Source organism: Callithrix jacchus, chromosome 3 (genome assembly GCF_049354715.1).
Source record: "Callithrix jacchus isolate 240 chromosome 3, calJac240_pri, whole genome shotgun sequence".
NCBI lineage: Eukaryota > Metazoa > Chordata > Mammalia > Primates > Cebidae > Callithrix > Callithrix jacchus.
In genome coordinates, this window is record NC_133504.1 from 83,702,392 (window position 1) to 83,729,682 (window position 27,291).

At 35.9% G+C, this 27,291-nt stretch overlaps 1 protein-coding gene across 50 annotated transcripts in view; it reads left to right on the forward strand.

The window, feature by feature from the left end:
- The window catches only part of CAMK2D (calcium/calmodulin dependent protein kinase II delta), a 306,351-nt gene extending 281,554 nt beyond the window's left edge, over positions 1–24,797 (forward strand). For 26 of the 50 annotated variants that reach the window (XM_078366604.1, XM_078366611.1, XM_078366608.1 and 23 more), the window contains 4 exons: positions 11,646–11,721; positions 17,049–17,143; positions 19,689–19,917; positions 22,704–24,797. In XM_078366604.1, the coding sequence (XP_078222730.1) occupies positions 11,646–11,721; positions 17,049–17,143; positions 19,689–19,917; positions 22,704–22,707 (404 nt within the window). In that variant the 3' untranslated portion in view covers positions 22,708–24,797. Of the gene's footprint in view, positions 1–11,645; positions 11,722–17,048; positions 17,144–19,688; positions 19,918–21,430; positions 21,527–22,703 lie in introns of all 50 variants that reach the window. The other 24 variants (XM_078366600.1, XM_078366606.1, XM_078366603.1 and 21 more) reach the window with 1 other exon arrangement.
- Positions 24,798–27,291: the final 2,494 nt, after the last annotated feature.

The window sequence follows — 27,291 nt, forward strand, 5'->3', positions numbered from 1 at the left end:
AGTGAGTGCTATGTGGTTGTAATCTGCCTATGCAAGTGCCAGAGATAATAACTTTTGTAGTCATTCCCAGTAGTCATGCTCTCTGAAATTTCCAAGTCAGTACCTTCCTTCATGTTACCTCCAGGATATTTGCCATGTAAAATTCTTACTATTGTCTTAATTTCAGTTATATAATATAAATGCAAATTTCCAGAGTGTGGAATATTAATTATTTATTAAGTAACTTGAACAGTATCTTTGAAGATGTTCATCTTTTGAATTCAACAAATAGAGGAAAAGTAATATATTCATACAAATATGTATTTACTATACATTATATTTTATAATACATTGATAATTTGTGGCAATTTACATTTATAATACATGTTAGAATAAATGAGAATAATATTGTTGGTTCTGAAATATATGGCTCATAAATTTAATTTTTAACTACAATTGCATTGGTTAAATTAAGAACACCTTTACTAGACCTGTAAAATTCAGCCCCAATTTTTTTTTTTAGATGAAGTCTTGCTTTCTCACCCAGGCTGGAGTGCAGGGGCGTGATCTCAGTTCACTGCAACCTCTGCCTCTAGGTTCAAGTGATACTCCAGCCTCAGCCTCCTGAGTAGCTGGGATTACAGGCACCCACCAAGCCTGGCTAATTTTTATATTTTTAGTAGAGACGAGGTTTCACCATGTTGGCCAGGCTGGTCTCAAACTCCTTACCTCAAATGATCCACCCACCTTGGCCTCCCAAAGTACTGAGATTACAGGTGTGAGCCACTGCACCTGGCCGATTGGGCCCCAATATGTCAACAATAACTTTTTAATTAATTATCTAAGCTGAATTTAGAAATGGATATCCCAGAGTTAAGCTGATTATACAGTACCAATGTGAGGTATCCTTTATCAAAAAGCATGTGTTACTGTGAGTCATTTAGTAATTTCTGGTGTGATAGGATATTTTCATCTTCCCAAATAAAGCTTTAACCAATGTAGTAACTAATCACAGAAATGACTCTTGGGCCTAGGAGTCTTATCACTGCTTTCAAATGGATGAGGACATTGGAGGAGTTATAGGAGTTCATATGGGTAAAGCCAATGGATTCTTTTCATCTGCTGTACAGATAAGGCCAATACACGGAGACAGTGATGTTGCAGTAGAGAAACAGTTTAATTATCACAAGGCATCCAAGCAGGAAGACAGGACGTGTTTCTGAAATCTGCCTCTCTGAGAACTTGAAGGCCAGGGTTGTTAGGGACAATTTGGCAGACTGGTGGCTAGTGAAAGGGTGCTGCTGATTGGGTGGGGATGAAATCATAGGAGTGTCAGAACTGTTTTCATGTGCTGAGTTAGTTTCTGGGTGAGGGTTGTAGGATCGGTTGAGTCAGTTCCTTTGTATGAGTCACAATTCTGGGTGGCATCAGTTGGTTCACCAGAATGCAAAAGTCTGAAAAATATCTCAAAGGCCAATCTTAGGTTTTACAATCGTAATGTTATGTATTAGAAGTAATTGAAGAAGTTACAAATCCTGTGACCTCCAGCTACATGACTCCTGATCAGTAAGCAAACTAGGGAACAATAACTGGTTATTTCTTAACTATTCATAGATCTTAGCAAATTCAAGGCTCTACCATAATTCTAACCTTGTAGCCTTTTATTAGTTTTATGAAGGTAGTTTCAGTCCTGAACAAGGAGGCGGGCATAGTTTTGGGAAAGGGCTATAATCATCCTTGCTTTAAAGTTAAACTGTAAAGTAAATTTCTCCCCTAGCTGGCTTGGTTGGTCTATACTCAGGAATGAGCAAGGGCAGTTAGCTTGTGAGCTTAAAAGTAAGATGAAATCAGTTATGTCAGATTTCTCTCATTGTCATAATTTTTGCAAACACAGTTTTAACATCACTATGTGAATGTGTGTGTGGTAAAAATGGGAAGTATAAATAATTTTTCTCCAAACCTAAGTAAGTCTTGCAAGTTTTGACAGACTATTGTAAATTTACACAGACTAACTGCTGCTGTGCCTTTTCAGTCCAGTGGGCTGACATCTGAGAAAGCTACAGTAATCATCAATGTTGGTCATATAGGCATACATATTACATTGAGCCCTGGCCTCTTGATCTACCATGCCATAGAGGAATGCAATATACTCTGGACATACCAAGAGGTTCTATCGTTTTTTCATAATTTTTCAAATTAGAAAAATATTTCTTAATTATTTTGTCTTATAAACTTTTTTCCAGTTATTCCCTGTTTACTATTAATTATAGATGCTTTAGGAGTTTTAAACAATTCATGGGAGGAGACTGATTTTCCCATATGTTTTGTAAATTGGACTTTCTTCTTCCCACTTCACTGAAGATAATCTGCAAAGTCGGATTATCTTTTATTGATTCAGGAAGCTATGGACTGGATAATGATGGACCTTGTAATGAAAGCACAAGCTAATATTTTTGCAGCTGCTGAAAATAAGAATAAGCTAAAAAACATGGAAGTACAATGACAGGAGATGCTGCTGCTTATTCTTGAATAGTAAAATATCTGCTTTGTTATCTTAAAAGTCTCTTCCAGGAGAAGAGACTTCCTGAGCCAAAGTAAGATAAGAAGTATTTAACAAAAAGAAGTGAAATAACATTCTTATGGTTGAAATATCCATAGACTGTTAGTTAGGAAAACTGCTTAGCTTCTACCCCATTGAGGCAACACTGGTGTGAGAAACACTGAAATATGACTGACAGCCTGCACTAGCAAGGAGATGGGGAGAAAATACCTTTAAAAAGATTGCATGGAATTCAATAATTATGGATGCAGAGTAACATTTTTGAGTATTCTTAATATAGTCAGCCTAGTTCTTTCTCAAAAAACAAATTCAAGGACATCACAGTTCAGTTGATATTATGGAATTTCGTTTAATTTTTTTTTCAAAGCCAGCAAAGGAATCTGATGCTTATTTGGCAGAGAGGACATGCTCTTCAGCTCTTTCTGCCTTCTTGATCCAAGAAAACACTCACAAATTTATCAGTTGAATTACTCAGGAAAATGTGGTTATAAATAAACTTACCCAGGAATCAACTAAATTCTATTTCTTACAAAATTTAAATAGTATACTTTTCATAAAGGGATGAAATCAGTTATTGAAAAGAAACTAAATTGTAAGCTAAACAATAGCAATTGAAATCGTTGAAACAAATTAAAACCTACTGTCATGGCTGTACAGGATTTTAACCATTCTCATTTTTTATACTTCTGGCTATTTTTTACACTGCTGAAGGGTGGACAGAACATTAACACTTTGATAACTCTTGACCTGAAAGATACATGCTTCATTTTGATTAGCAGAGTTAGTTGAAATCATTACAGTACCTAGGGGCAACTGGATTGCTTTCATGACCAAAAAAAAAAAAAAAGGAAAAAAGAACTTTCCAAATATTTTTAAACTTTAAGTCTAATTGACCTCATTGTCTCTTTTCCAACTCTGAATTTTTTTCTTTGAAGAAAATAACTATGGCCATCACCTTGGTTACACAGTGGAAAGAAGAGATACCCCTAGAGAATGCTTAGGAGTTCTCTGATCATGCAAATGTGTAAACTTGAATAATCTTAAATCCAAGCAGATAACGTAAGTCTTTGACCAGCTTTTTAAAATCTTTTTCTTCCATGTCATCAACTCTTAACTGGAAATGGTACCACACCTATCTGATTCATGGAACATCTTAATACTTGAAATACTCAATGGTATTCACAATGCTGTGCTATTTCTAGCTTCTGCAAGTCAGCTGGGGGTGGCAGAATAGTTACCCAATTACTTTAATGTGGCTAGGGTGAATTCTTTCACATAAGCAAATGTTCTGTGTAACCATAGATAGTTTCTTTGGATTCTAAAACATTTATTTAAGTCATTTTTTAATGAAATTCTTTATAAATACTTTAAATCTCCCTTATTTTTTTAATAGTAAATATTTTATTTCCTTTTCAGATCAAAGGTAATTTTAGGAATAACATGACCATATTTTTCTGTAACCTAATAATATCCTTGCAAACTTAAAAACAATATAGACCTATTTGCACTTATTCTAAGTGATCCCAATGTTAGATCTTTCTGCTCGTAAATATTTGTTAATTATTTATTATTAGGCCATAGCAATTTAACAGGGCTAAGACTGATATTACTTCTTCCCCAATTAACTATCATTTTGTTCTACTCTATATTATATATCAAAGTTCAAAGGTGGTTTAAATTATTTATTTATTAATAAATTTTTTAATTTTGAAAAGATTATTTTTCAATCGTGAAAGCCTGTTGTAATTAAAGGGCTGAAAAGTTGATGTTATTCAACAGGTGACTTTTGGATAAAAAAGGTTTACAGTAAATTCTTGAAAGCATTCTTGAATAGAAATTTGCCAGGTCTTATATTTGAATAAAATATTACAGATATTAAATCAGTCAACTTTAGAATCTGTGATATGTTTGATTTTCAAAGCCAAAATTATGGAAATCACTCTCCTTGACATTAACTACTGTATCAGTCTAGTGAAGTAAAAATAAAGCCATTGAGAAACAAGCTGCTAATTGCACAGGGAATGCCAAACATAGCTGAGTTGATAGGTACCTTTTTCTATAAAACTATCAAGAATGTCATTTGTATATTTGCCTAAAATAGTAACTACTCCCAAGGGTTAACTTTGTTAATGGCAGCATGGAAAAAGACAGTAAAACCATGGGGCACTCACTTGTGTGAAACTGATGTAATAATTAATTACACCCTTAGTCCAGTAACTTAGTCAATCACCTTACCAGAGTAAGTTCAAAGACGTTTAGGTGGTTCATTTAAGTTTATTATTTCAAAATATTGAAGTAAGCACTGTGGGCTGGAGAGGAACATAGATCCGTGAATTAAACAGCGGAGGGGAACCTTAGCCAAATAATGCTCTAACCCTGGCACAACCTCTAAATTTGCTGGATGACTTGAGCAAGTCACTTAACCTCCTTGTCCTTCAAGTCTCTGGCAGCCAAGTACCCAATAACCTGTGAGAAATGTAGACAGAAGAGTTTCAATTGAATAGAACTAGACAACTTGAGAAAGCAAATTAATAGAATTGTTAACTTAAGATGATACACCCCAAAAAAGCTAAACACTTTTAATTGCACCACTTCTGATCATTGGTTATGTGCTTTTTAGGCACAATTCACTAAAAGATTTCAAAATATGACATTCTGCAAACATCCCAGTGAAGATACATTTGCAGGTATAAATTCAGTTTATTTTGTGGTATAAGTTTCATTGTATTGAGCCAGACCTCTCAATAGGACTTATCATCAAGTAGTTTCACTTCAATAAACTGATTAATCCAAAATCTAAACAACTGAAAAGCTCAAGCTTAAATACTAGGATTTCTTTGTACTCAACCCTCTTGAAAAGAAATATTAAATGTAAACATTGACTAGAAATATCTAGTTTTTCTTACTAGACTTTTAAGATTAAATCTGCTGCTATTCCAGCATCTGAAATACTGTAGCCTCATGTACTATGGTCCTGATGCAGACTCTGAAGTATCCAAGGTGCCTTTTCAGCACCGCCACATACAGACTGCTACCATACATGATCATTGTCTACATACTTGGCATTTATCTCATGTTTTAAAATAAACAGTATTTTCTATATGTTGTCTAACTATATGTTGATATTTATTTATTCATACATGCATGCATTTGCAGACATCAACTCAGTACTAGGTGTTCAGGGTGTAAAGTAGTCAGGTTCTAGTTGGATATATGAACATCCTGTGATGATGCAGTAAGATCAAAATATGAAATAGCTGGGTCTGAGGCACTCAGGAATGGCAATACAGAGAAAGTGACACTTGAGCAAGGTATTGAAAGAGATTTTCAGGCAGAAGAAGGAGAGTTTCTGGCACAAGGAAAAATGGGAGGAAACTATGGAGTTTTAAAAAGCCAGGATTAGTTGAGGAAAAGTGAGCCCTTTGGTGTCGCTGGCAAATATATAAAATCCCTGGAGGACAAAAAGTGTCAGGAAATAAAGCTGGAAAAGTACAAAGTAAGAAGATCTTTAAAACCGAGAATTTTGTGCTTCAACTTCTAGACCGTGAGAGGAGGGACACTGAAAACCTTAAAGGCAATACCAGCTCTGTTTTATAGAGTGGTGATTCTGCAACATTGAGGAGTGAGAGAGGCCGGTGTGGGAGACCTGGGAGCAGGAAGGGTCAGGAACTTCCAAGAACCTGAATCAGCAGTGGCAGTGCCTCTAGAGAAGAAATGGCTCTGAGAAAGAGTTGGAAGAATGTAGAATGGCTGATGATCTGTGAGTAGTAAAAAGGAAAGAAAATAGCAAGGCTTCCAGTTTGGGCAACTGAGTAGATTATGATGCCACTATCCAAGATGAGAAATTCCAGAGAAGCAACAGAGTTTGTGAGAAAACTAGCTGAGGTTCATTTTGGGAACCCTGGGTCTGAAATTCCGGGACAACTGTAGATGTTTAGAATGCAGTTAGAAATATGAGCATGGAGTCTAGAAAGATTTAAAGTCTCAGAGATAGGGAGTTGGCAGTCTTCAGCATGTGGTCAGAGCCAGAGGAGAGAATGAGATTGCCAAGGGTAAGCAAATAAAATAATTAAGAGGCTAAGGATGAACCCTGGGAAACATCATCATTAGTGCTCAGGAAAAATAATGATCCATGGAGGATTGGATGTGGAAACAGAGGAAAGAATTGAGTCCACAAGAAACCCAAGGTTTTGAGTTGGGAGACTGGCAAAATTGTGGTTTCAATAGCAAAAATGAGTAAGACAGGAAGAGAAATGAGTTCAAAGATCAGTTTTAGACAAGTTGAAAGTATTTTTCTTTCATTATCAATAAACAATAAGACATGCTACTTTATACTTAAATTGTTTCCATTTGTCAATTTTATATTTCTTAAAGGCTCTCAGGTTATCACCAAATAATGTAGCATCATATATTTAAAAAAGGTCATTGGACTGGGAATCAGAAACCAATTGAGTTTGTTCTGGACCTACCATTCATTGAAATGCTTACGGAACATTTCCTGTATGCCATGTACTATGTTTATCTGCTGGAGTTGGAATGGTGCAGTACCTGTGCCTTATAGGAGTAATAAAGAAAACTGATTAATCAGTTACATGCAAATAAGTATGTAAATATAAGTATTTTTAAAAAGTAGGTGTCAGCTATGTATGAATTCATAACATCTCAGGGACCCGACTAACATGAGGGTCAGGGAAGGCATTTTTGAAGAAATAATAGTTGAGATCTGATCAAAGAAGTAGGAGCAAAATGGGGGGCAGTTTTCTAAGAAGAGAAGACAGGACCTATGAAGGGCTGGTAATAGGAGGCAGCGTGTCCATTTTGAATTGGTAAAACCAGAGAATAAGGGTGGAATGGAGAGGGTAAAGTGAAGGAGTCTTTGAATGAGTCTGATGAGATCGGTAGAGTCCAGATTATGCAAGGTTATGTAGTCTCTCTTCAGATACCTATCCTGAGAGCAGAGAGAAGGTTTTAGAAGAGTTCAAATAGAAGGTTATCTGAAGAGATGGGCATTAAAAATGGAGAGGGAGAAAGAGAGGTGGTTGCATTGTAGAGAACAGAATAGTGAAGAGCAAAATTGGTTGCAGAAACACCCAATAGGGGCTGTTACCACCTGGACAAGAAATGATGGGTGCTTGTACCCAGAGTGGGGGTGAAAAGGAAAAGAAGTGAAAAAGAAGAGGAAGGCAAATTCAACAGAACTCAATGGATTGGATTACGGTGCTGGGTTTAGGGAGTCAAACATGATCCTCAGGTTTCTTTCTGGCTTATGCAACTGATATATTGTGTTGCCATTCACCAGAATGCGGCTCCATGGGAAAGCAAGCAGGCATGTACTGGTGGAAGTTCTTAAGTTCAGTTCAGGGTAAGCTGGGTTTGAGTTACATTTGAAATACCCAAATAGAGGCTCAAAAATGGGCCTTGACACATAGATGGGAAGGAAAAGTCTAGGAAGGAGGTTAACCATTTGGGAATCATTGGAATGTAGATGACAATTTAAAAGACTAGTGTGCACAGAACATTAGGGTTGCAGCATGAGATAAGGAGAGGGCTCAAATTCAGTCTTTAGAAGGAGTTGAGGCATTTAATATCCAGGTAGAAAAGGATAACAGCAAATGAGAATGAGAACATGTAGAAACACAAAAGAGTTAAGTAAAAGGAGAGTATTCTAAGACAAGAGGGTGAGAAAGAGTGATCAGCAAATTCCAGACCTTTGGGAAATACCTATAATCCCTTTATTTATCTGTTAAACCAAGAAATAATGACTTCATACCTGAGTATTGTTGTAGTAACCAAATCTAATGAAGTTTGAGGAAATGTAAATCTGTAAGTTGTTCTCTTATGTAATTACTCTCAGTTCTGGGTTTTATTTTGTTTTCGAACACTGGGATCATTCACACCCTTATCTTACTCTTCCAGGCCTCTTAGAACACAAGCCAAAAATATATGAATTTGAAAGTGAAAATGTTTTCAATTCTTTTTGCATAATTGCCTGGAAAGTAATTCTACTCAGAACCTGGAACATCTCTCCCACTTGATTTTCTTTTTCCTTTTCCTAAGAATCTAGAAATCCTCAGAAAGTACTTTGTGTCCTGTGAGTATAGGCTTGAGCACTTCAATTCTAGAAATAAACTTAGTAGGTAAACAGCTTCCTGTGATTAAATGGCTAGCTGTGGAGTGTAAGAAGCTTCTGGTATTCAGGTAACACCTTACTGGTACATTCTCCATTTATCATGGTATAATATAAACCTTGTCACAAGCTCTTCCCGCTTTGACTTTTGGAATAGTTATTACTTAGCGTTCAGGAAGAGGGAAGGTCAAATGAGAGTGGAACCCCTCTCCACACAACTTGTCTGTCCAAACCCTTGGCACAGTAACTGTTCCTTAATCTCACTGCTGATTGGGAGTGGAGTGAGCTAGCACCAAACCCTCACTCTGCCTCTAGGTCAGACGCTGGGCTTGTGACAACAGTTCCAACCACAAGCTGACTACTATATACAAATGATTCATTTCCAGCCTTCTGCTTTCCTTTAAAGAGTCAGCTGTCATGTGCCGCCTCTGACTCACTGAAGTTCCTTTGCCCCGAGGAAATAAGCACCCTACAGATGCCTGAGTTCCAAGCCCCTCCTAAGCCAAAAGAGTCACGTTGTTTCTATGATGATACAGCACAGAAGCATCCTGGCTAATTCCCATTTGTTGTCCTGCCGGTAAAAGCACCATCATTTCTAAGCATGAGAAGTAAGAGAGAAGGCAATTTGTATTTCTTTGTTTATGCAAGACAAACCTTAAGCCAGTTGTGGCATGCAAAATATTGAAGAGTGAATGTGTGTACATCCAATGGTTCTAATTCCCTATTATGCTTATGAGGCAGTGCAGAGACTTTCAGAAACTTCAGGAAGTGATCCTAAACTTTTCATACTCTATAAACTGAGGCTTACCCTAACGAAGCCCCACAAAGGACAATGATCTGATGTTCATCTCTTTCTTATTTTTTGTTAGTTTTTAAAAATTGTCCATGTTTCTAAACTGTAGTTTTTCCTATCAGCTACATATCAGCTACATAACAAAAAAAAAAAAAATCTGTTAGTTTGAAATGAGGATTTCATGTGAGAAGGAAGTTTTGGTGGCCACAATTTTACAATCTCATTTTCTGAAATCCTCCGCAAACGTGTTCTTTATATTCCAGCATGGGTCAGCTATCATTAGCTTTTGCCAAATGTTCATACTGTTGAGGCCACAGATGGATGAATCACCTATTGCCTAACTGAATTCAGCTAAAATGTGTCACTGGCAGCATCATTATTACAGAATTGTGCCATGGTACCACTCTGTCAGTATGTTTTGCTGTTGAATGTATTATTGATAGTCATCAATCAAATGAGCAAGAGCAAGAAATGTTTTAGACTTCTGTAGGAGCTATGTTACCTTATATAAATGAAAAGTAATTATATAATTGAATACAAATTCTAACCCATATAGTGATTTTTTAATATTATGGACCTTGACATTGTTAGCAACCATTTTATGGACTAACTTAATCACATTTTATAAGATAGCTTATTACTTGTATTTGTTATGATATAGTCTCATATAGTCTCTATGAAGAAAATTCAGTTTATAGAAAATTTATTTTTAAATAATTTCATCACCTAGGTAACCTGAAGTTTCAAAGTGAAAGTAAGCATTTAAGCATATGGTTAAAATCTGCTTAATGAAGATCAGATTCATTGAAAAATACAAACTAGTACCTTTATTTAATAAAGAACAAAAATCAGAGGTCAGCTTTTTCCATGATCAATAGCAGCCTCACTACCTCAGTAAGATAAGATGGGAAGTAACACTTCCCATCTTCAGTGATTTTAAGGGAATATCACAATATTCGTAAAACAAAATCCAGTAAAATTTGATTTCTAAAATATTTCATGCAGTAATTTTATAAGTAAGACAACAGTGTTCTGACATTGACAAAAGGTTGTTATTAGATTCAATTGATTAAATTCACAAATGTTAAGCATCTATTCCATAAAAGACATTAAACAAAGCTTTTTAGGCTATACAAGAAAATAAAATGGGCTTTGCCCTCAGGGAGCTTTAAGTTAATGAGGAAGACACATTACACAGTTCCAAAAGTTTAATAACAGTTTAAAACAAATAATAATGCATTTTGAACTGAAGAAGGTATCAAGAGATAGCATATACATAATTGCCAAGTGAGTGATACAGATGCTGCAGGCATTCAAAAAAGAGAAAGAACACTTGAGGCAGATGTCAGTAGAAACAAATTCACTGATTTGAATTTGTTTTGAGCCAAACCAACTATTAATAATTTTACCAATTATGGGCTAGGAATAAAAACAAATCATGATTGGTGTTGGGTTGACCGCTATACCTGGAGGCTTTCATCTGATTATCTGTCTACATCTACAGTATTGATTCATATGTCACTTCTTCAGTTTGTAGAGTTTACTAAAGGCCATTTGTCTAAATACGAAGGCCAATCACAGTGTCAGCATCTCAGCATCCTCTTGTAGGGTTAGTTGAGCAGAATAGTGAGAAAATGCAAATAATTATATAAAGTTCAATATCTCAATGCAAGATATCATCTTCACTCTGAAGATAGACATACATGCTTACAATGATACTTGTTAAGATTATTGTTTTTAACAGCATTTGTTAACTATGAATCAAAATATGTTTACTAATCCAAGCAAGTTGTTTAAGGTAGTAAAAACTAATGTTTAAAAACATAGCCTTGATCCTTCAGGTGACTTGTTTTCAAACAAATGGAAAATAGCAGTAACTTTTCAAACATAAATATATATAAATATATATATATATAAATATATAACTCTCAGGGGTTACCTGAGAGTGATGTTTAATTCAGATTTTGGCTGGGCACAGTGATTCATACCTGTAATCCCAGCACTTTGGGAGGCGGAGGTGGGAAGATCACTTGAGCCCAGGAGGTCAAGGCTGCAGGGAATCGTGATCACACTTGCATTCCAGCCTGGGCAACAGAGTGAGACCCTATCTCAAAAAATAAAAATAAAAAGGAATATTTTATAAGACTTTGTCTTTTATTCTCACCCAGCTATATTTTTGCCTTTAGCACGAAAGCAAGAGATTATCAAAGTCACTGAACAACTGATTGAAGCTATCAACAATGGGGACTTTGAAGCCTACACGTGAGTAGCAGATGTTTACCTTGCTCTCATACATATGGAAATGTATTCTTCATATGAATGCATTCTTCAACATATATGAATTCACATATATTTAATTCAAGGTTTGATATGTCAGCAATAGTTTTATTTCATGGTATAAGTGACTAAGTGCCCTTAGGAGATACAAATTTATTTAAAATCTCAGAAGCCAGGCACAGTGGCTCACACCTGTAATCCCAGTACTTTGAGAGGCCAAGGTGGGAGGATTGCTTGAGCCCAAGAGTTCAAGACCAACCTGGGTGACAAAACAAGACCCATCTACAAAACATTTACAAATTAGTCAGGCTTAGTGGTACACACCTGTAGTCCTACATATTTGGGAAGCTGAGGCAGGAGGATCACCTAAGCCCAGGAGGTCGAGGCTGCAGTGAAACATCATCACATCTCTGCACTCTAGCCGGGATGACAGAGTGAGACCATGTCTCAAAAAGAAAGAAAGAAAGAAAGAGAGAGAGAGAGAGAGAGAGAGAGAGAGAGAGAGAGAGAGAGAGAGAGAAGGAAGGAAGGAAGGAAGGAAGGAAGGAAGGAAGGAAGGAAGGAAGGAAGGAAGGAAGGAAGGAAGGAAGGAAAAAGGATTTCACAGATAGAATTGACTTCTGATCCAACAAGTGGAGATTTCTTTGTAAATATGAAGATGTATAACCACTTCCACATCACACATCACACACACACAAGTTCAGATGAGAAAAGGGCATTCTAGGCAGAGCAATTCATGTGAACAAAAACACACAAAAATAGGAAAGGACATAAAACGTGCATTTCAGCTTTAGAAATGTCTCCCCTTGCAGTTCTGCAGAAGTTCTGGGGCAGAGAAGGAGATTAGGAGGTGACCTGAGACAGCCTTCTCTTCAACCAGTACAGCTCAACTTTATCTGCATCTCTTTTATATGTTTGTATCTCAAGGAAAACGTTACTTGAAGAATGGTTATTTAAAATTTATGCTTTATTTAAAGTTTATAAACTCCTGAATCATAGAAACTATGAAAGAAACTACTTTGCTGAAGTAAAAATAAAGCATTCAATTTAAATAGGGCCTTCTTACACCATGCAATGAATGAGTTCCACTCCAGTGAAAGGCTTAAATGCAAAACAGAGATTGAATCTGATCTCTGGCTAGACAGATCCAAAAGCTGAAGAAATAATTGTAAATGAGAACATGATATGACTATACCTAAATAGGTAAAACATGTATACTTTAATTAAAAATCCAAAATAAATGTAAGAGACAAACAAACTTAGAAAAACATTTGCAAAATATGTATCAAGAGTTCATTTTTTATATTGTGTGAATATGATTGAAAAGTAGAAAAATAGGTAAAGGACATGATCTATTATCAGAGGAGGAAATATAAATGACAAGTGAACTAATAAAGGCATGTTTATGTTTACTAATTAAGTATATGCAAACTTGAATGCAAGAGTCTCTTCTGCCTATAAAATTAGCAGAGATATAAACTCTGCCGACAGCCAGCAAGGTACAGATACTGCAGGACAGTGGTGACTTTCCTACACCATGGATGAAACATAAAGATAGTGTTTCAAGATAGTGTTGGCAACAGGGATGGGGGAATTAATAATATATTTTGTTATATAATCTGTTATATACCTGAAAGCTTTTATAAAGTTTCATTTTACTGTAATACTCTAATTTTACTTATAAGAATTTAACATGAGTATAAATGTTTTATGTAAAACATGAACAAAAATTTGTGAATGAAAATATATACTGAAGCAAAATTCATAATAGTGAAAAATTAGAAACAATGTATATGCCCAACAGTACAGTTACCATTAAGTCATCTTGGTACAGTGTTTATGTTGAGTTTCTAGTGATCTGGAAAAATATTTATGATGTTTTTACTGAATATTAAGCAGGGCATAAAAAAGTATGTACATAATTATTCCAACTACAGAAGTAAAAAATATTAAAAGTGGAATGAAATATGCCAAATTAAGTTTTAAAAAGAAAAAAAAACAAGTTGCCTCTGAGAGGTAAAATTATGTGTGAATTTTTTTCCTGCTTTTTAATTCTTCCCAAGTTTTACATAAGCAAGTATTACTTTTATCTTTAGTTATAAATAAATACCAAATATAAAATATGGAAGAGATTAGCTAAATGTAAGAATGAATCTAAATCAGGAGCTTCTTATAAATTAAATGTGTGTGCCTATGTGTATAAACAGATCCATATGCATGTGTTTGAGTGTATCACTTCTTTATAATGACCTAATAAGGCATACTTGGAATAAAAGAAATAGTTTTAAAAAATGGAGTTAAGAAAAACAGTCTGTTTTCAGAGACAATGATTTCTTATTAAGCAATTGTTTATAGCTGTGCCATAGAACCTGCTTTTTAAAAATCTTTATTGCTGTTATATCTTTGTTAGATACATATGATTCTCCAAAGAATAAAAATATTCTCTTTTAAAAAATCTTTTTTGTGGAAGGATAAAAAGTTTGTATTTGCTGTTGTTAAAAAGTTAAAAAGAATTTGCCTCTGAGAGGTAAAATTGTATGAATTTTTTTCTAAGTTTTTCCTGTTTCTTTTCTATTCTTTCTAAATTTTATATAGACAGATACTATTTTTATATAGGGAACAATTGTAGCGAGACAAAAGTATGTATTTTCTATTTTCTTAGACAGTTTAAAATAGGGTGTTTTAAATAATGCTAAACCTTGGGATCACATCAGTTGACTAATATCTTTGCCTATGGAGACCTATAATCTGGCCTAATTTTGTACCTTCCAGCTAGAGCTAATCCAACAGGGCTTCCATTTGAGAGCTTTTGGGATGGTAGAATGTACTGGTGTAGCCCTGTCAACTGGTCCTTAGAACACCTGTTCAGATCACACACACCCACATGTCACGTGGCAGCTTTATGAATCTTTCATTAATCCAAAGACTTTTATAGGGTGGATGGATGATAGATAGGTAGATAGATGATAGATAGATAGATAGATAGATAGATAGATAGATAGATAGATAGACAGATAGATACATAGATACATAGATAGATAGACAGATAGATTTTCAAATATATTGACTTTTCATGGCTGGGTAAAAAGATCCATCATGGCACAGTTATTCCCAAATTATGTTAGTACTGATGTAAGCTAGTAAGAAATTTTGGTTCACTGATAATGACAACTAAAAACCATATTTATAGAGGAAGTAATAGCCCCTGGCAGAATAAATTCTTGTTACCATAGGAACACTGTTCTTCCCATTTTGCTTCTTAGAAAGAGACTATATATATTTGATTTTAAGCTTAAGAATGCCTGCCCAGTAGGCAGTCTGAAGTGAAGGCTGTAATCCTTGCCCCCACCATCTTTAAGGTACAAGGGATATCCACTGCGATTTCTACTTTTTTTTTTTTTAATTTTTTATTGGATTATAGGTTTTGGGGTACATGAGCAGAGCATGCAAGACAGTTGCGTAGGTACACACATGGCAGTGTGCTTTGCTTTTCTTCTCCCCTTCACCCACATTTGGCATTTCTCCCCAGGCTATCCCTCCCCACCTCCCCCTCCCACTGGCCCTCCCCTTTTCCCCCCAATAGAACACATGGACACAGAAAGGGGATTTCTACTTTTTAAAAATATTCTTTAAATAACACCAGTTCCACATTCTATAAACAGTACTGCACTTTGAGGAATTAGAGTGAGTTAGACCTTAGAAATTTGTATTTCTATTGAACATTTGAGAAATTTTGTCCCCCAAATGGGGAATTTCTCTATGAAATTATATGTGTCCCTATCCACTGTCTTACCATTTGGGGCAAATTAATAAATAGTCCGAAATCCTTTGATTTGTACTCCATTTGATCCAACTTGTGAACTCCCACTCATTCTTCAAATCCAGATCTTGTCACCATCTCTGAGAAGCCTACACTGATCACCATAGGCCCAAAGGAAATATTTTCTTCTCTACATTTCCAGGGGCCTTACACACGTAACAGTGACCCTGATTTCCATATCAAACAACCAGTCATCATTTTCCAAATGTACTTGCATTTTCACAGCAGCAGACCATTGCACTTGCTGCCTTCCCACTGCCCACCACCTCCCACACACCTGGAAAACTCCTACTCATTCTTCAAAGCCCAGCTCACATTTTCTTCCTCTCTTAAACCTTTCCTCTTCACCATCTATTAGTAATCTGTTTTTGAGTGCTTTGCATTTCTATCTATTCTAATATTGATTATTATATTATAATTGCTTGTTTTGAAGAGTATCTGCTACATAGTAGGTGTTCAACAATTCTTTACGGATTAAATAAATTTCTCCAAAGAAAGCTCATTCATTTTTTCTGAATATTTAAAATTGTGTACCCTTTTATTGAATCATACTTTTAGAATTAAGAAAGAAAACCAATATGTGCATTTGAACCTCCTACTGATTTCATTTTAAAAGTAAAATAAACTTAAACACAAGCTGCATAACTCTAATGGACATTGCCAGGAAGTTTAGGGGGTGATATTTTACTTCAAGCCAATTGTAATATACATGTTTGACATGAATGCAGAAGACGTGGTCCATAAAAAAATTATTCCAGGGCTAAGCACGGTGGCCCACCCCTGTAATACCACATTTTGGGAGGTCAAGGTGGGAGAATCACTTGTGCCTAGAAGTTCGAGACCAGCCTGAACAACATAAGGAAACCCCATCTCTACTAAAAGTAAAAATAAATTAACCTAGTGTGATATTGTGCACCAATAGTCCCAACTACTGGGGAAGCTGAGGAAGGAGGATTGTTTGAGTATGAAAGGTCGAGGCTACAGTGAGCCATGATTGCACCACTACACCCCAGCCTGGGCAACAGAGCCGAGACCCCATCTCAAAAAAAAAAAATTATTCCAGAAGTATATAATTTCAGAACCAAAGATAGGTTTATAGGATTTGGAGAGTGTCTTAAACTTGGACTATAGGATCTGGAGAGCATTTTAAAAAAAATAATAAACCTCAATCAAGTGTAAAGAACTGGAAAATTCACCTTAAAAATTAAAAAAAAAAGCAGAAATTGTAAAAAGGGGTGTCCTAAAATATTGTATATTATCATCTGCTTGAGCTGGTTAAATTAGTTTGTTCCTATCAGAGTTCTCTGCAAAATGTCTTTTTAGAGTCTGCTCCTCAACACATCTTGCTAAGATTTGTCATAGAACTTTATATTTAAGTGTTTTTAGAGACTGTTCCCTTCAGTGACTGATGAATAAGAATGTTTACACGTGAAACAACAAAACACATTAAAGCACCTATTAATTGGTTGTTTTTATTATTTTTCTTTTACAGAAAAATCTGTGACCCAGGCCTTACTGCTTTTGAACCTGAAGCTTTGGGTAATTTAGTGGAAGGGATGGATTTTCACCGATTCTACTTTGAAAATGGTACATGTATACCTAATTTTATAACAAGCCCTTTTTCAACCACTGAATTTTTCCCAAATTTGCAGATTCTCTGGCTCTTTTCTACAATAAGAGTTTTTACCTTCATCCAGCATTTAAAACCATACAATTTTTTTTATATTCAAAATTGAAAAAACATAATATGTCAGGCTTGGCTTACAGTTTTGGTGTGTTTTGAAAAATATATTTATATAAAAATTAATGCTTGCCAGGCACAGTGGCTCATGCCTGCAATCCCAGCACTTTGGGAACCCAAGGCAGGTGAATCAGTTGAGGCCAGGAGTTCAAGACCAGCCTCATGAACATGGTGAAACCCCATCTCTACTAAAAATACAAAATTAGCCGGGCATGGTGGCGCACACCTGTAATCTCAGCTACTTGGGAGGCTGATACATGAGAATCGCTTGAACCTATGAGGCAGAAGTTGCAAGGAGCCAAGATCATGAGACGAGCAACAAGAGTGAAACTTTGTCTCAAAAAAAAAAAAAGAATGTTGATTGGAATACACTTCATGCAAGTCTCAGTTAATAATATAAGCTATAAAAAAATTACCAAAAAAATGTTATTTTAACTTTTCATAAAACTATATATTAAAAAAATTAGACAGGAACCAGTGGTTCATGCCTGTAATCCCAATAGTTTAGGAGGCTGACGTGAGTGGAAAGCTTGAGGCCAGAAATCCAAGACCAGTATGAGCAACAGAATGAGACCCCATCTCTACACAGAAGCCAGGCATTATAACAAGCACCTTTAGTCCCAGCTACTTGGGAAGCTGAGATGGGAGGATCACTTTGAGCTCAAGAAGCTGAAGTTGCAATGAGCTATGATCATGCTTCTGTAGTCCAGCCTGGATGACCAAATGAGACCCTGCCTCAAATTATAAAAATAAGGAAAAGAAAAAATAGGAGAAAAAAATTTTTTTAAACCACAGCATGCCAAAATAGTCAACATAGAAGAGGGCTTTCAAGCATATGTGATGCTTATTTTCAAAGTAAAATGAAAATGAAGATGAATAGTGAGATAAATTTTTCAATTCAAATTTTAAGACTTCTTGTAGTTTCAGAAGAAAGAGACATTTCCAAAGAAGGTGACAAATGGAGTTCATCCTGCAGAAATCCTTGGTCAGGTCATCAAGAAAAGTGTAACCCAGGAATTCCCTTTGTCCTTCTCTTTTTCCTTTTACCTAATGACATTAGACATCATACTGTGTTGCATATTGCATAAAGTGAATTTATTTCTGTTGCAGAGATCTTTTTGAATTAAAGATGAGATGTATTGTAGTACTGACTAGGATAATCACCTCTTTCAATAATTATAAGCTTTGTTAAGAATGTCTGCCGTGGCATGGATTTTCAAGTTAAGATGTGTTGAATGAGTTACGTTTTCTTGTATGCATTAGGCATTTACAAACAAACAAAAAGAACTATTTGATAAATTCTCTTAATGAAGTTTTAGTAAATGTCACATTCCCTATATTCCAGCACTCTGATAGCATCTCATGTTTCCTCCAGCTGACTCTCTATCAACACCATCTGATCCCAATGAAAGAATTAACCCATTAACATTTTAACCTTTTTCAGCATGACACTAATATACACATACATACATCATGTTCCATAAATTTATATTCTCCATAATGGGGTATTTAGGTGACTCTAATAATATTTCATGTAATTTGAATAGATATTTTCTGAGAATGGAAATCATGTTTGGATAGCAACTAAAAACAATTCAACCTTTTCTAGTGATCTAAGAAAGGAACAGCATCAATAAGTAATGTGCACTAAATCATCCTCACATCTCTTGGTGATTGAATAATTAGAATTAGTAGCTACTGTCAAAACACCAGAGGCTGGAGCCCAGTGAGGGCTACTGAGTCAAAGGAAAGAGCTAGAAGATCAGAATCAGGCTATGTGCCAACACAATTTGAATGTTTATCAAATGATCACAAGTGGACTATTATGGAATGAACTCTAGTATGTGGAGGAGTCAGAGGATGAGATGAGAAACAAGTTCATAGGTTTTACAAAGGCTACCACCAGCCTTAATATGGAGACAGTGATGTCCATACCTGAAACTTGATGTATTTCCCTTGTCCCACATAGTTCACCAGCTAACAAAAACAAACACCACCACAAAATCCTGGGTCAACTGTCCCAGCAGTTCATTTCTGGAAAAGATAGGAACTGCTTGGCACACCTGGGCCAGGCCTTCTTCACCTCTATTCATATTGGGATTTATGTTTCTAACTACTTTCCGTTATAAATTAATATATCTCTACAGCTTTTTCACCAAATCAGAATTTCCAGAGGAGCATATAAATTGCCTGTAAAGGAAATCAGATAAAATCAAGACTGTGTCCACTTTTGATCTTGTTGTTTTGTACCGTGCCCAGCACCTGATTAGTGCAAATAGTAGATTCATTACCTAATGGCATTTCATTTATTGGTCCTACCTGAAGTTATGACTGGTTTTAGTTTCCTTTACATAGGAACTAAATTTTGCTTTTCATGTTTTTCTCTTTCAGCTTTGTCCAAAAGCAATAAACCAATCCACACTATTATTCTAAACCCTCATGTACATCTGGTAGGGGATGATGCCGCCTGCATAGCATATATTAGGCTCACTCAGTACATGGATGGCAGTGGAATGCCAAAGACAATGCAGTCAGAAGAGACTCGTGTGTGGCACCGCCGGGATGGAAAGTGGCAGAATGTTCATTTTCATCGCTCGGGGTCACCAACAGTACCCATCAAGTAAATACTTCTATCTTCTTTGTTACCACACCATGGTCAGCTCCTTCTACTATGTTAATATGTTATTTAATGCTAGTGGTTGGTTACACTGATGGAAATAAATGCCTTCATGGGAAAAGTTTAAGATTCTCTGGAAAGATCAATTAGATCAGCCATTTGTGGGTTGAAACTTGCTATAGAGCAGTATATGATAAGTTTAGATAGGACTAGAGACTACCGTATCAAAATCTCACAGGGTTAAATCCAGGGGATTCATATCATAAGGCAATGTATTTGTGACTTCATTTACTCAATTATCAGAGGAAGGGGATATCAGAGGAAAGCATAGAAAGGACTTTCTAAAATGGCTAATATATTATCAGAAGTTTCATTTCATAGATGATCCCCTGGGGCTCAATTACAGATATTAGGAAAAAATTACAGAGTCAGCATTTAAAAGGCAATTGTTAGGTATTGCAATGTCTTTCTCACCTCACCATTCTACCTCAGATATCTTGTTCACTTTTCCAGTCAGTGATTAGGTACATTACTGTGAATTTCTTAGGTGCTTTACCTGTGCCAGATTCAACACAAAGTAAAAGATATTGCTTTCAAATAACATGTATTCTCATTTAGCTAATCATCGATTCCAAAGAAAAAAATTGATATAATAAAGCTTATAATCAACTTCAGAATACAGTAAAATTAACGAACAGTGTAGCAAACTGTTCATAACAGTTTGGAAGTACACTTTGTGTATAGCTAGAGTTTTGGGCAAAGTCTTAAATGATGAGTAAAATGTAGAGACATAGAAATATAGAAAAAACAAAGGAGGATAGTCCAAGCTAAATGAGCATCAGAAATAAAAGTACACTATCAGGATTTAGTTTAATATGATAGAACATTATTGGTAAGGAAGTCTGGTTACAACTAGAGTAAAGAGGAATAATTAAAAATAGGTTTATTGGTAAAGTGGAGTGAGATGAAAACAAGAAGCATTTAAACTCGGTGTAGAAGTTTGGTCCACTGTTGATCTCTTTCCAAATTCTCTCCCCAGGATCACCTGTTAATATTTGGGATGTGGAATGGGGGTTCATACAAACAGGCATTCAACTCACTCCATAGAATCCATCACGATTTCTTAGTTTCATAACATACCACAGTGGTTTCCAGAGACCCTCTGTGTAGCCTTAATAATTATATATCACTGTTGGATTTGTAAAAAGTGAGTCAACAGGGACAAAAAACAAACCAAGCAATAGGCTGGAATTTATTCCAAAAACAATAGCTATGCAATTAAGAGAAAAACACAAAAGGAATATGAATATAATGAAGACAAGAATTTTTTTGTGGTTTTTTTTAACCCCAAAGGGGTACAGCACAAATTGATTGCCGATTAATATAGAAGGGATTACATTCATACAGTACCGGGGGTTGGGTTTTTTTGCAATCCCCTGAAGTGTTTATGGGATAGAGCCTATTCAAGATGACTTCATTTTATGCCAGGTGGCTTAAATGGGGCTTCTCTTAATAGGCCACCCTGTATTCCAAATGGGAAAGAAAACTTCTCAGGAGGCACCTCTTTGTGGCAAAACATCTAAGGCCTGAAAACCATTCACATATGGGTCTTGTAAGTAGCATCCTGCTCCGTGATACTTTGTGATTGGAGCTGAATAAAAAGCTGCATGGCTGTTTTTCTTCCCTTTGAAGATATTTTCTCTTGCATAATATTCAATGAAAAACATACAAGATCTTTGACAATTCATAGCAATTTTGCATGAGCTCTTGAGTCTAACCTTCCGCCCCATTTGGTAGCATAATCCTAATAAACACTGAAAAGAATTTTTTCCAACATGTGGATTGTGTCACATTAGAATCCTGAAGTTTTCACATCAAATGTAAATTATGTCTGGGTCAATTCAGATAACTCTCAATTATCCAGACTTAATTTATACTAAGCTTTAGGATCCTTTGGTGTATTAACCATTCTTTCAGAAGGTTGCAGTTCCTATAAGCAGCTGGCTGTGGCAATGTGTAAGTCAATTTGCTGTGTCTGACTGAATATAATGGTACTTGACCATGAGGACAGGCCACACCAGGAAGTCAAGCTGAAATTTAGAACTCACCAAGTGGATAATTCCAGAGGATAATTGAAAGTTGACTGTAATTAACTTCATGTTTTTGTTGTTGTTTTTAACTATTTGTTTGTTAGATTTGGGTTACAAGTATTCAGATATGTATGGTGCTGTTGTGAATATTTGCCTCATTCAAAGAACTAAACCTTTTCAGAGCTTTTAGCAAATAGTGCTCTGATGCTTTCAACAAAGGAGAGCTCCAATTAAAGAGAGGACTCATGTTCTCTCCACTTTTGAGACTATATTTCTTGTCAAACTGACTTCTAAGTTCAATTTCCCAAGGAATCTGATACTAAAAACAAAAGCTAAGGAGGAGTCTACTTCAACAAAAGGATTATATTCATTTACTAATTTGTCCAGTAAACAGGAATGCTTAAGATACATAGTTAGATTTAATAATATGATTGAAGCCTGTGTCTCTGTCTCTTTATTTTTACCTTAGCTTTGTGTGAAAAAATAATTATTACTGATTTTCTACTTTAATATTGTCTTTGTGTAACATTGTATATTTTTTCTTGTAATGATCACAAGCAAACATCTCTTCTACATAGTGTTTTCAGTCTATTCATTAGCCAAGTTATAAAACTGTGGCCTAGTCAAATCTATGGCAAAACCTCTTGATATTTTGTAAAACAATATAATTTATTTCTTCCTCCCCCTTTCTCCTTTCAGCTAAATATCAACAGTGCCACTTCTGCATTCTCTGTTCTCAAGGCACCTGGATGGTGACCCTGGGCCGTCCTCTCCTCCTCTTCATGCATGTTTCTGAGTGCATGAAGTTGTGAAGGTCCTACGTGTAATGCATATGTGATGCATCATCTTATCATATATTCCTTCCTATACATTGTTTACACTTCAACTACGGGGATGTTCCATGCAAACTTAAATTACTGTTGGCAAACAATAGGGGGAGATTAGACAAAAAAAAATTCACGATATTCCAAGTACAACTCTTCATCAAGTTTCTCTGTTAATGCCAAGATTTAACAGACTTAAGAACTATTGTTCTCTGAATGACGGTTTGTAAGAGAAATGTAAATTTTTTAGAACTCTTTGCTGTTAATCTATTTTGGCTTGTTTTTGTTTTTAAAAAATGGTAAAAAATATATATATACCTTCATTTTTCTGGTGTGATCCTGGTTAAAATGAATGATTTTTCATTGAAAGTTTTGCTGTTTAACAATTAAAGTGGGTTGATATGTGGGCAAAATCACTTATGAAAGTAGAAGCAAGAATCAGTTGGTTTGCTACCACATAAAGCTATGCTGTTTTTGCTCAAACTGTGTAAACTGGAAAAATGCACATCATTTCTGAGTTTAATCACTTTAGGATATATTCACATTGTTTTGGTGAATTTGCTGAATTGAATTTTTTTTCTTAAATCTTCAGTCTCTTTTCTTTATCCTGTTTCTTTGTTCCTTTTATTTGCTTCCTTTTTTATTTTTCTTTTGTTGCATTCTTTTCTTACTTTTTTTCCTTTTCCTTTTCTTGGGTAGGCAGGCTAGTAGTGTGTGAGAAAAGAATGAAAGGGAAATTTGCATATGGAAGGTAAAAGGGAAATAAAGGTCTTTTGAAGGTAGCTAAACTAGCACTTTTGGTCTTCTTCAGGGCCCACAAAAAATGTTGTCAAGATTTTAAAGGTCTATAATTCTGCTTAAGCTCTTGTTTGGACTTAGGTATCCTAAATATGTCAGAGGAATTAGAATTGTTTAAACTTAAGATAAAAGAAATTTCCTCCTGTGACTGCAGTGTCTTACTGATTGAAGACAGTTGCCAGGAGGATGCCAAGTTGATAGCAGAGGGAGTTTTATGTGAACACACTCACCTCCGTCTTGAGGAATGAGAGGGTCACTTCTGCATCATCACTAGCTAGTTTTCTAGAGTTAGAGAGGCTTACAAATGTTTGCCATTCTCATAAGTGTTTTGAACTTGTTCTTTGTGACTTGTGCTTTTTTAGCTTCTCTCTTGAGTCAGAGTATCATTATCTTCCTTCAAGGAGTTAGGATTTTCCAGTTTAAAACAAAAAGGGAAATGTCCTCGGTTTTCTTTCTGCTTCTGATTTTTCCTTTGTTGATTCAATTCCTGTGATTTTTTTTCTCTTCCCAGAAATGTTTTACAGTGCATGGAATCTCCATCATCGTTATTTTAATGATAGTAATTCATAGTCCTCAGATGCCTATTTTTAAAGCAGAAGCAAAAGAAAAACAAAACAACAAAAACGACCCTTCCTTTTTCTCTCATCTCACCTTTCTGTGTTGATTACTAATCATCTTAGATATTATTGCTAGTGGATGTATGGGTAGATGGGTTGAAGCTTTTCTGGTAATTATTACACAATTTAAAACAATATATATTTAAAATAAATATATACAGTAAATATATTGAGCCATGTTAACCTGCCAATGAGATCTGTGAAAAAATAATGGCCCCATTTTTCCCTTTTTAATTACTTTTACCTTTTTGTGAAGCAGCTATACGTGGCATACATGTATTTAAAGGAAAAAATAGGTGTAGAGTGGTTTTTTTTACACTTTTAACTTAGCATGTGGTGTTGAAGTATTACTGTAGATCAAGTTTGTCTTCCGCACTAAGATGTGAGGAAATTGTGATTTGTTCTCTCCGCCACAATTGAATTACACATTTATTATCTTCTATCATTTTGAAACACTGCAGTTTACCATGGGACACTGTATATATTTCTTGCCATAATGGTAAATGACGGATTGATATATTTAAGAGTTAATAAATTTGTGATTTCTGCTGACAGTGAGTCCATCTTTATTTCTTCAGAAGAGGTACTGTATTTATGCATGCATGGTGCTGGCCACTGTCAAGGTCAGTGTGTCCTACTCTGATCTCATTTAGTACATAACAATTTGCACTTGGTGAGAATGGCAAGTGAATTGTTTTCTATGAGCAAAACAATGGTGTCTTCTGGGAAAATGTTGCTGAGAACAAGGTAGTTAACAACTAAGATTCCTAAAAGCTTCTCTACACTGTACACTTCAATCCAGCTTTCATATGGCTGCTATTTTTTAACACAAACCTGACCTTGTAACACTTTGGTGTTATCATTCCTGGTGTATAGGCAAGCACTCCAGCTCCTGCTGCTCCCCAGCTTGAACTTGAGTATGGGTGGATGTTCAGCTTTTTTTGATTTGCTAAAAGCATCACACTTTCTCACTTGCCTGTTTATGCTGTTCATGTTGTTTATGTTTCTAACCTAGAATAAATTAGTCTTCCCCTACTTCTTTTCCCTGCTTCTTACTCTTTCCTAAGATTCAGCATAGAGCATCATGCTCTGCAGCAAACCTTCCCAGGCCCCTATTCTGGGCTTCCCTCTCAATACTTGCATAGTACATTGTATTTACCTCTCTGGCCAACCACATTGTTTTAAAACTATATTTCTATTTGTGTCTCCACTACTGCAGTATAAGGTCTCTATTAGCACAAACTGTGTATTCATCATTGTATTCCTAAACCCAAACCAGGGGCAGGTGTGGAGATATCATTGATAAATAGTTGTTGAATTGAGGCCAACCCCGATTGATAACAGAAGCCTCGAGGTATACTCAGATAGTCCTGGATTTAATTATGGGTTCTCTCACCATTGTCTTGATGCTCTGAGCAAGGTACCTCTTCCCTCTGAACCTCAGTTTCCATATTTGTAAAATGAGAATAAACATACCAATTTAATAAAGATATTGTGATGATTAATGGATAGAGAGTAACTAGAATGATATTCGATAGATATTAATGGCAGCAGTATGACTATTCTCATCACTGATACTAATTTTCTATTGTTATTACTTCTTTATTCGGGAAGGTATATAACTCTTGTTTTGCTGTTGGACTGCTCTCTTTATGTAGTTTTACTGTTACTGCTGAGGATATATTTGGATTCAAATGTCTCAGCAGGAGGCTGAGAGACACCAAATGAAGTGGTCACCTAGCTGAAAGTAGGAAAAATGAAATGTAGTAGTAAATCAGTATATTCTAAGGAAATTTTCAAGGAATATTAATCTTGAGCAGCTCAAATTTCTGATCTTTATGTAAAAAATTATAATTAAATTAAGGGTAAACAGATGACACAGCTTTGGAGTAATTTCATTGAATAAAATTCTGACTTCTATGAACTTTTCATGGCTGTGTGATTTATCAGATTTCTTAAAGGTGGGAATGTACAAAAAGTTTCCAATGAAGATCAGCATACTAGACCATGTGTCCATGAGCTGAACAACAGCCGTCATAAACCACCCTGGCCTGAGAAAGCAGCAGGAAGCATTTACAGCATTCCTACTTTTCTCTCAGACAAAACCCATTCTCAGAAGAGAGCTGGAATGTTCTCCTGCAGACTGGAGTAGGAAAAGATGATAACACATTAAGCAGCAATTGTACTCCGAAGGCTTTATAACAGGAAAAAAAATTACTGTTTTGTCCATAAAAAGTGTTTTTATGTTTTTTTTTAATGTCACCAACATTTAAGAATTGGATGGGTTATGTAAAAGTCATGATTTCTGGCTTAATTAATTTGAAAAAGTGTAAGTTTTGCCCCACTGTTTCTGTGTTCACTACAGCAACACCTCTTTCAGCGGGGAGCAGGCATGCCCCCATCCCCACCAGGCACAGTGCTTCATGCCTACCCCATGAGTTTGCTGCTGCTCCTGTGGATACTGAACACTTTGACCCCTTTCTTTTTTCCTGTTTTCCTTTGATTGATTGATTGATTCATTCATTCATTCATTCATTCATTCATTGATTTGAGACAGTCTCACTCTGTTACCCAGCCTGGAGTGCAGTGGCATGATCTTAGCTCACTGCAACCTCCTCCTCCCGGGTTCAAGCCTTATGCCTCAACCTCCTGAGTAACTGAGATTACAGGTGTGCTCCACCACACCCAGCTAATTTTTGTATTTTTATTAGTGATAGTATTTTACCATGTTGGCCAGGCTGGTCTCAAACTCCTGAGCTCAAGTGATCTGCCTGCTTGGTCTCCCAAAGAGCTGGGATCACAGGCATGAGCCACTGTGCCTGGCCAGCTTTGACCCCTTTCTTAAAGCCAAAGAACACTTATGTTGGCACCTCAGGCCCCAGCGAACAGGCATGGGCATTAGTTGTAGAGGGATTGTTCTCGGCTTCCCCAAAACCGTACTACTTATGGAAGAAAACATGTCTTCCTGCTAGGCCTCTGCTACTAAAAAGCTTGGCACTATTTTTACTTCGTTTTAAGAAGAAAACTGAGGTCCACAAAAATAAACAC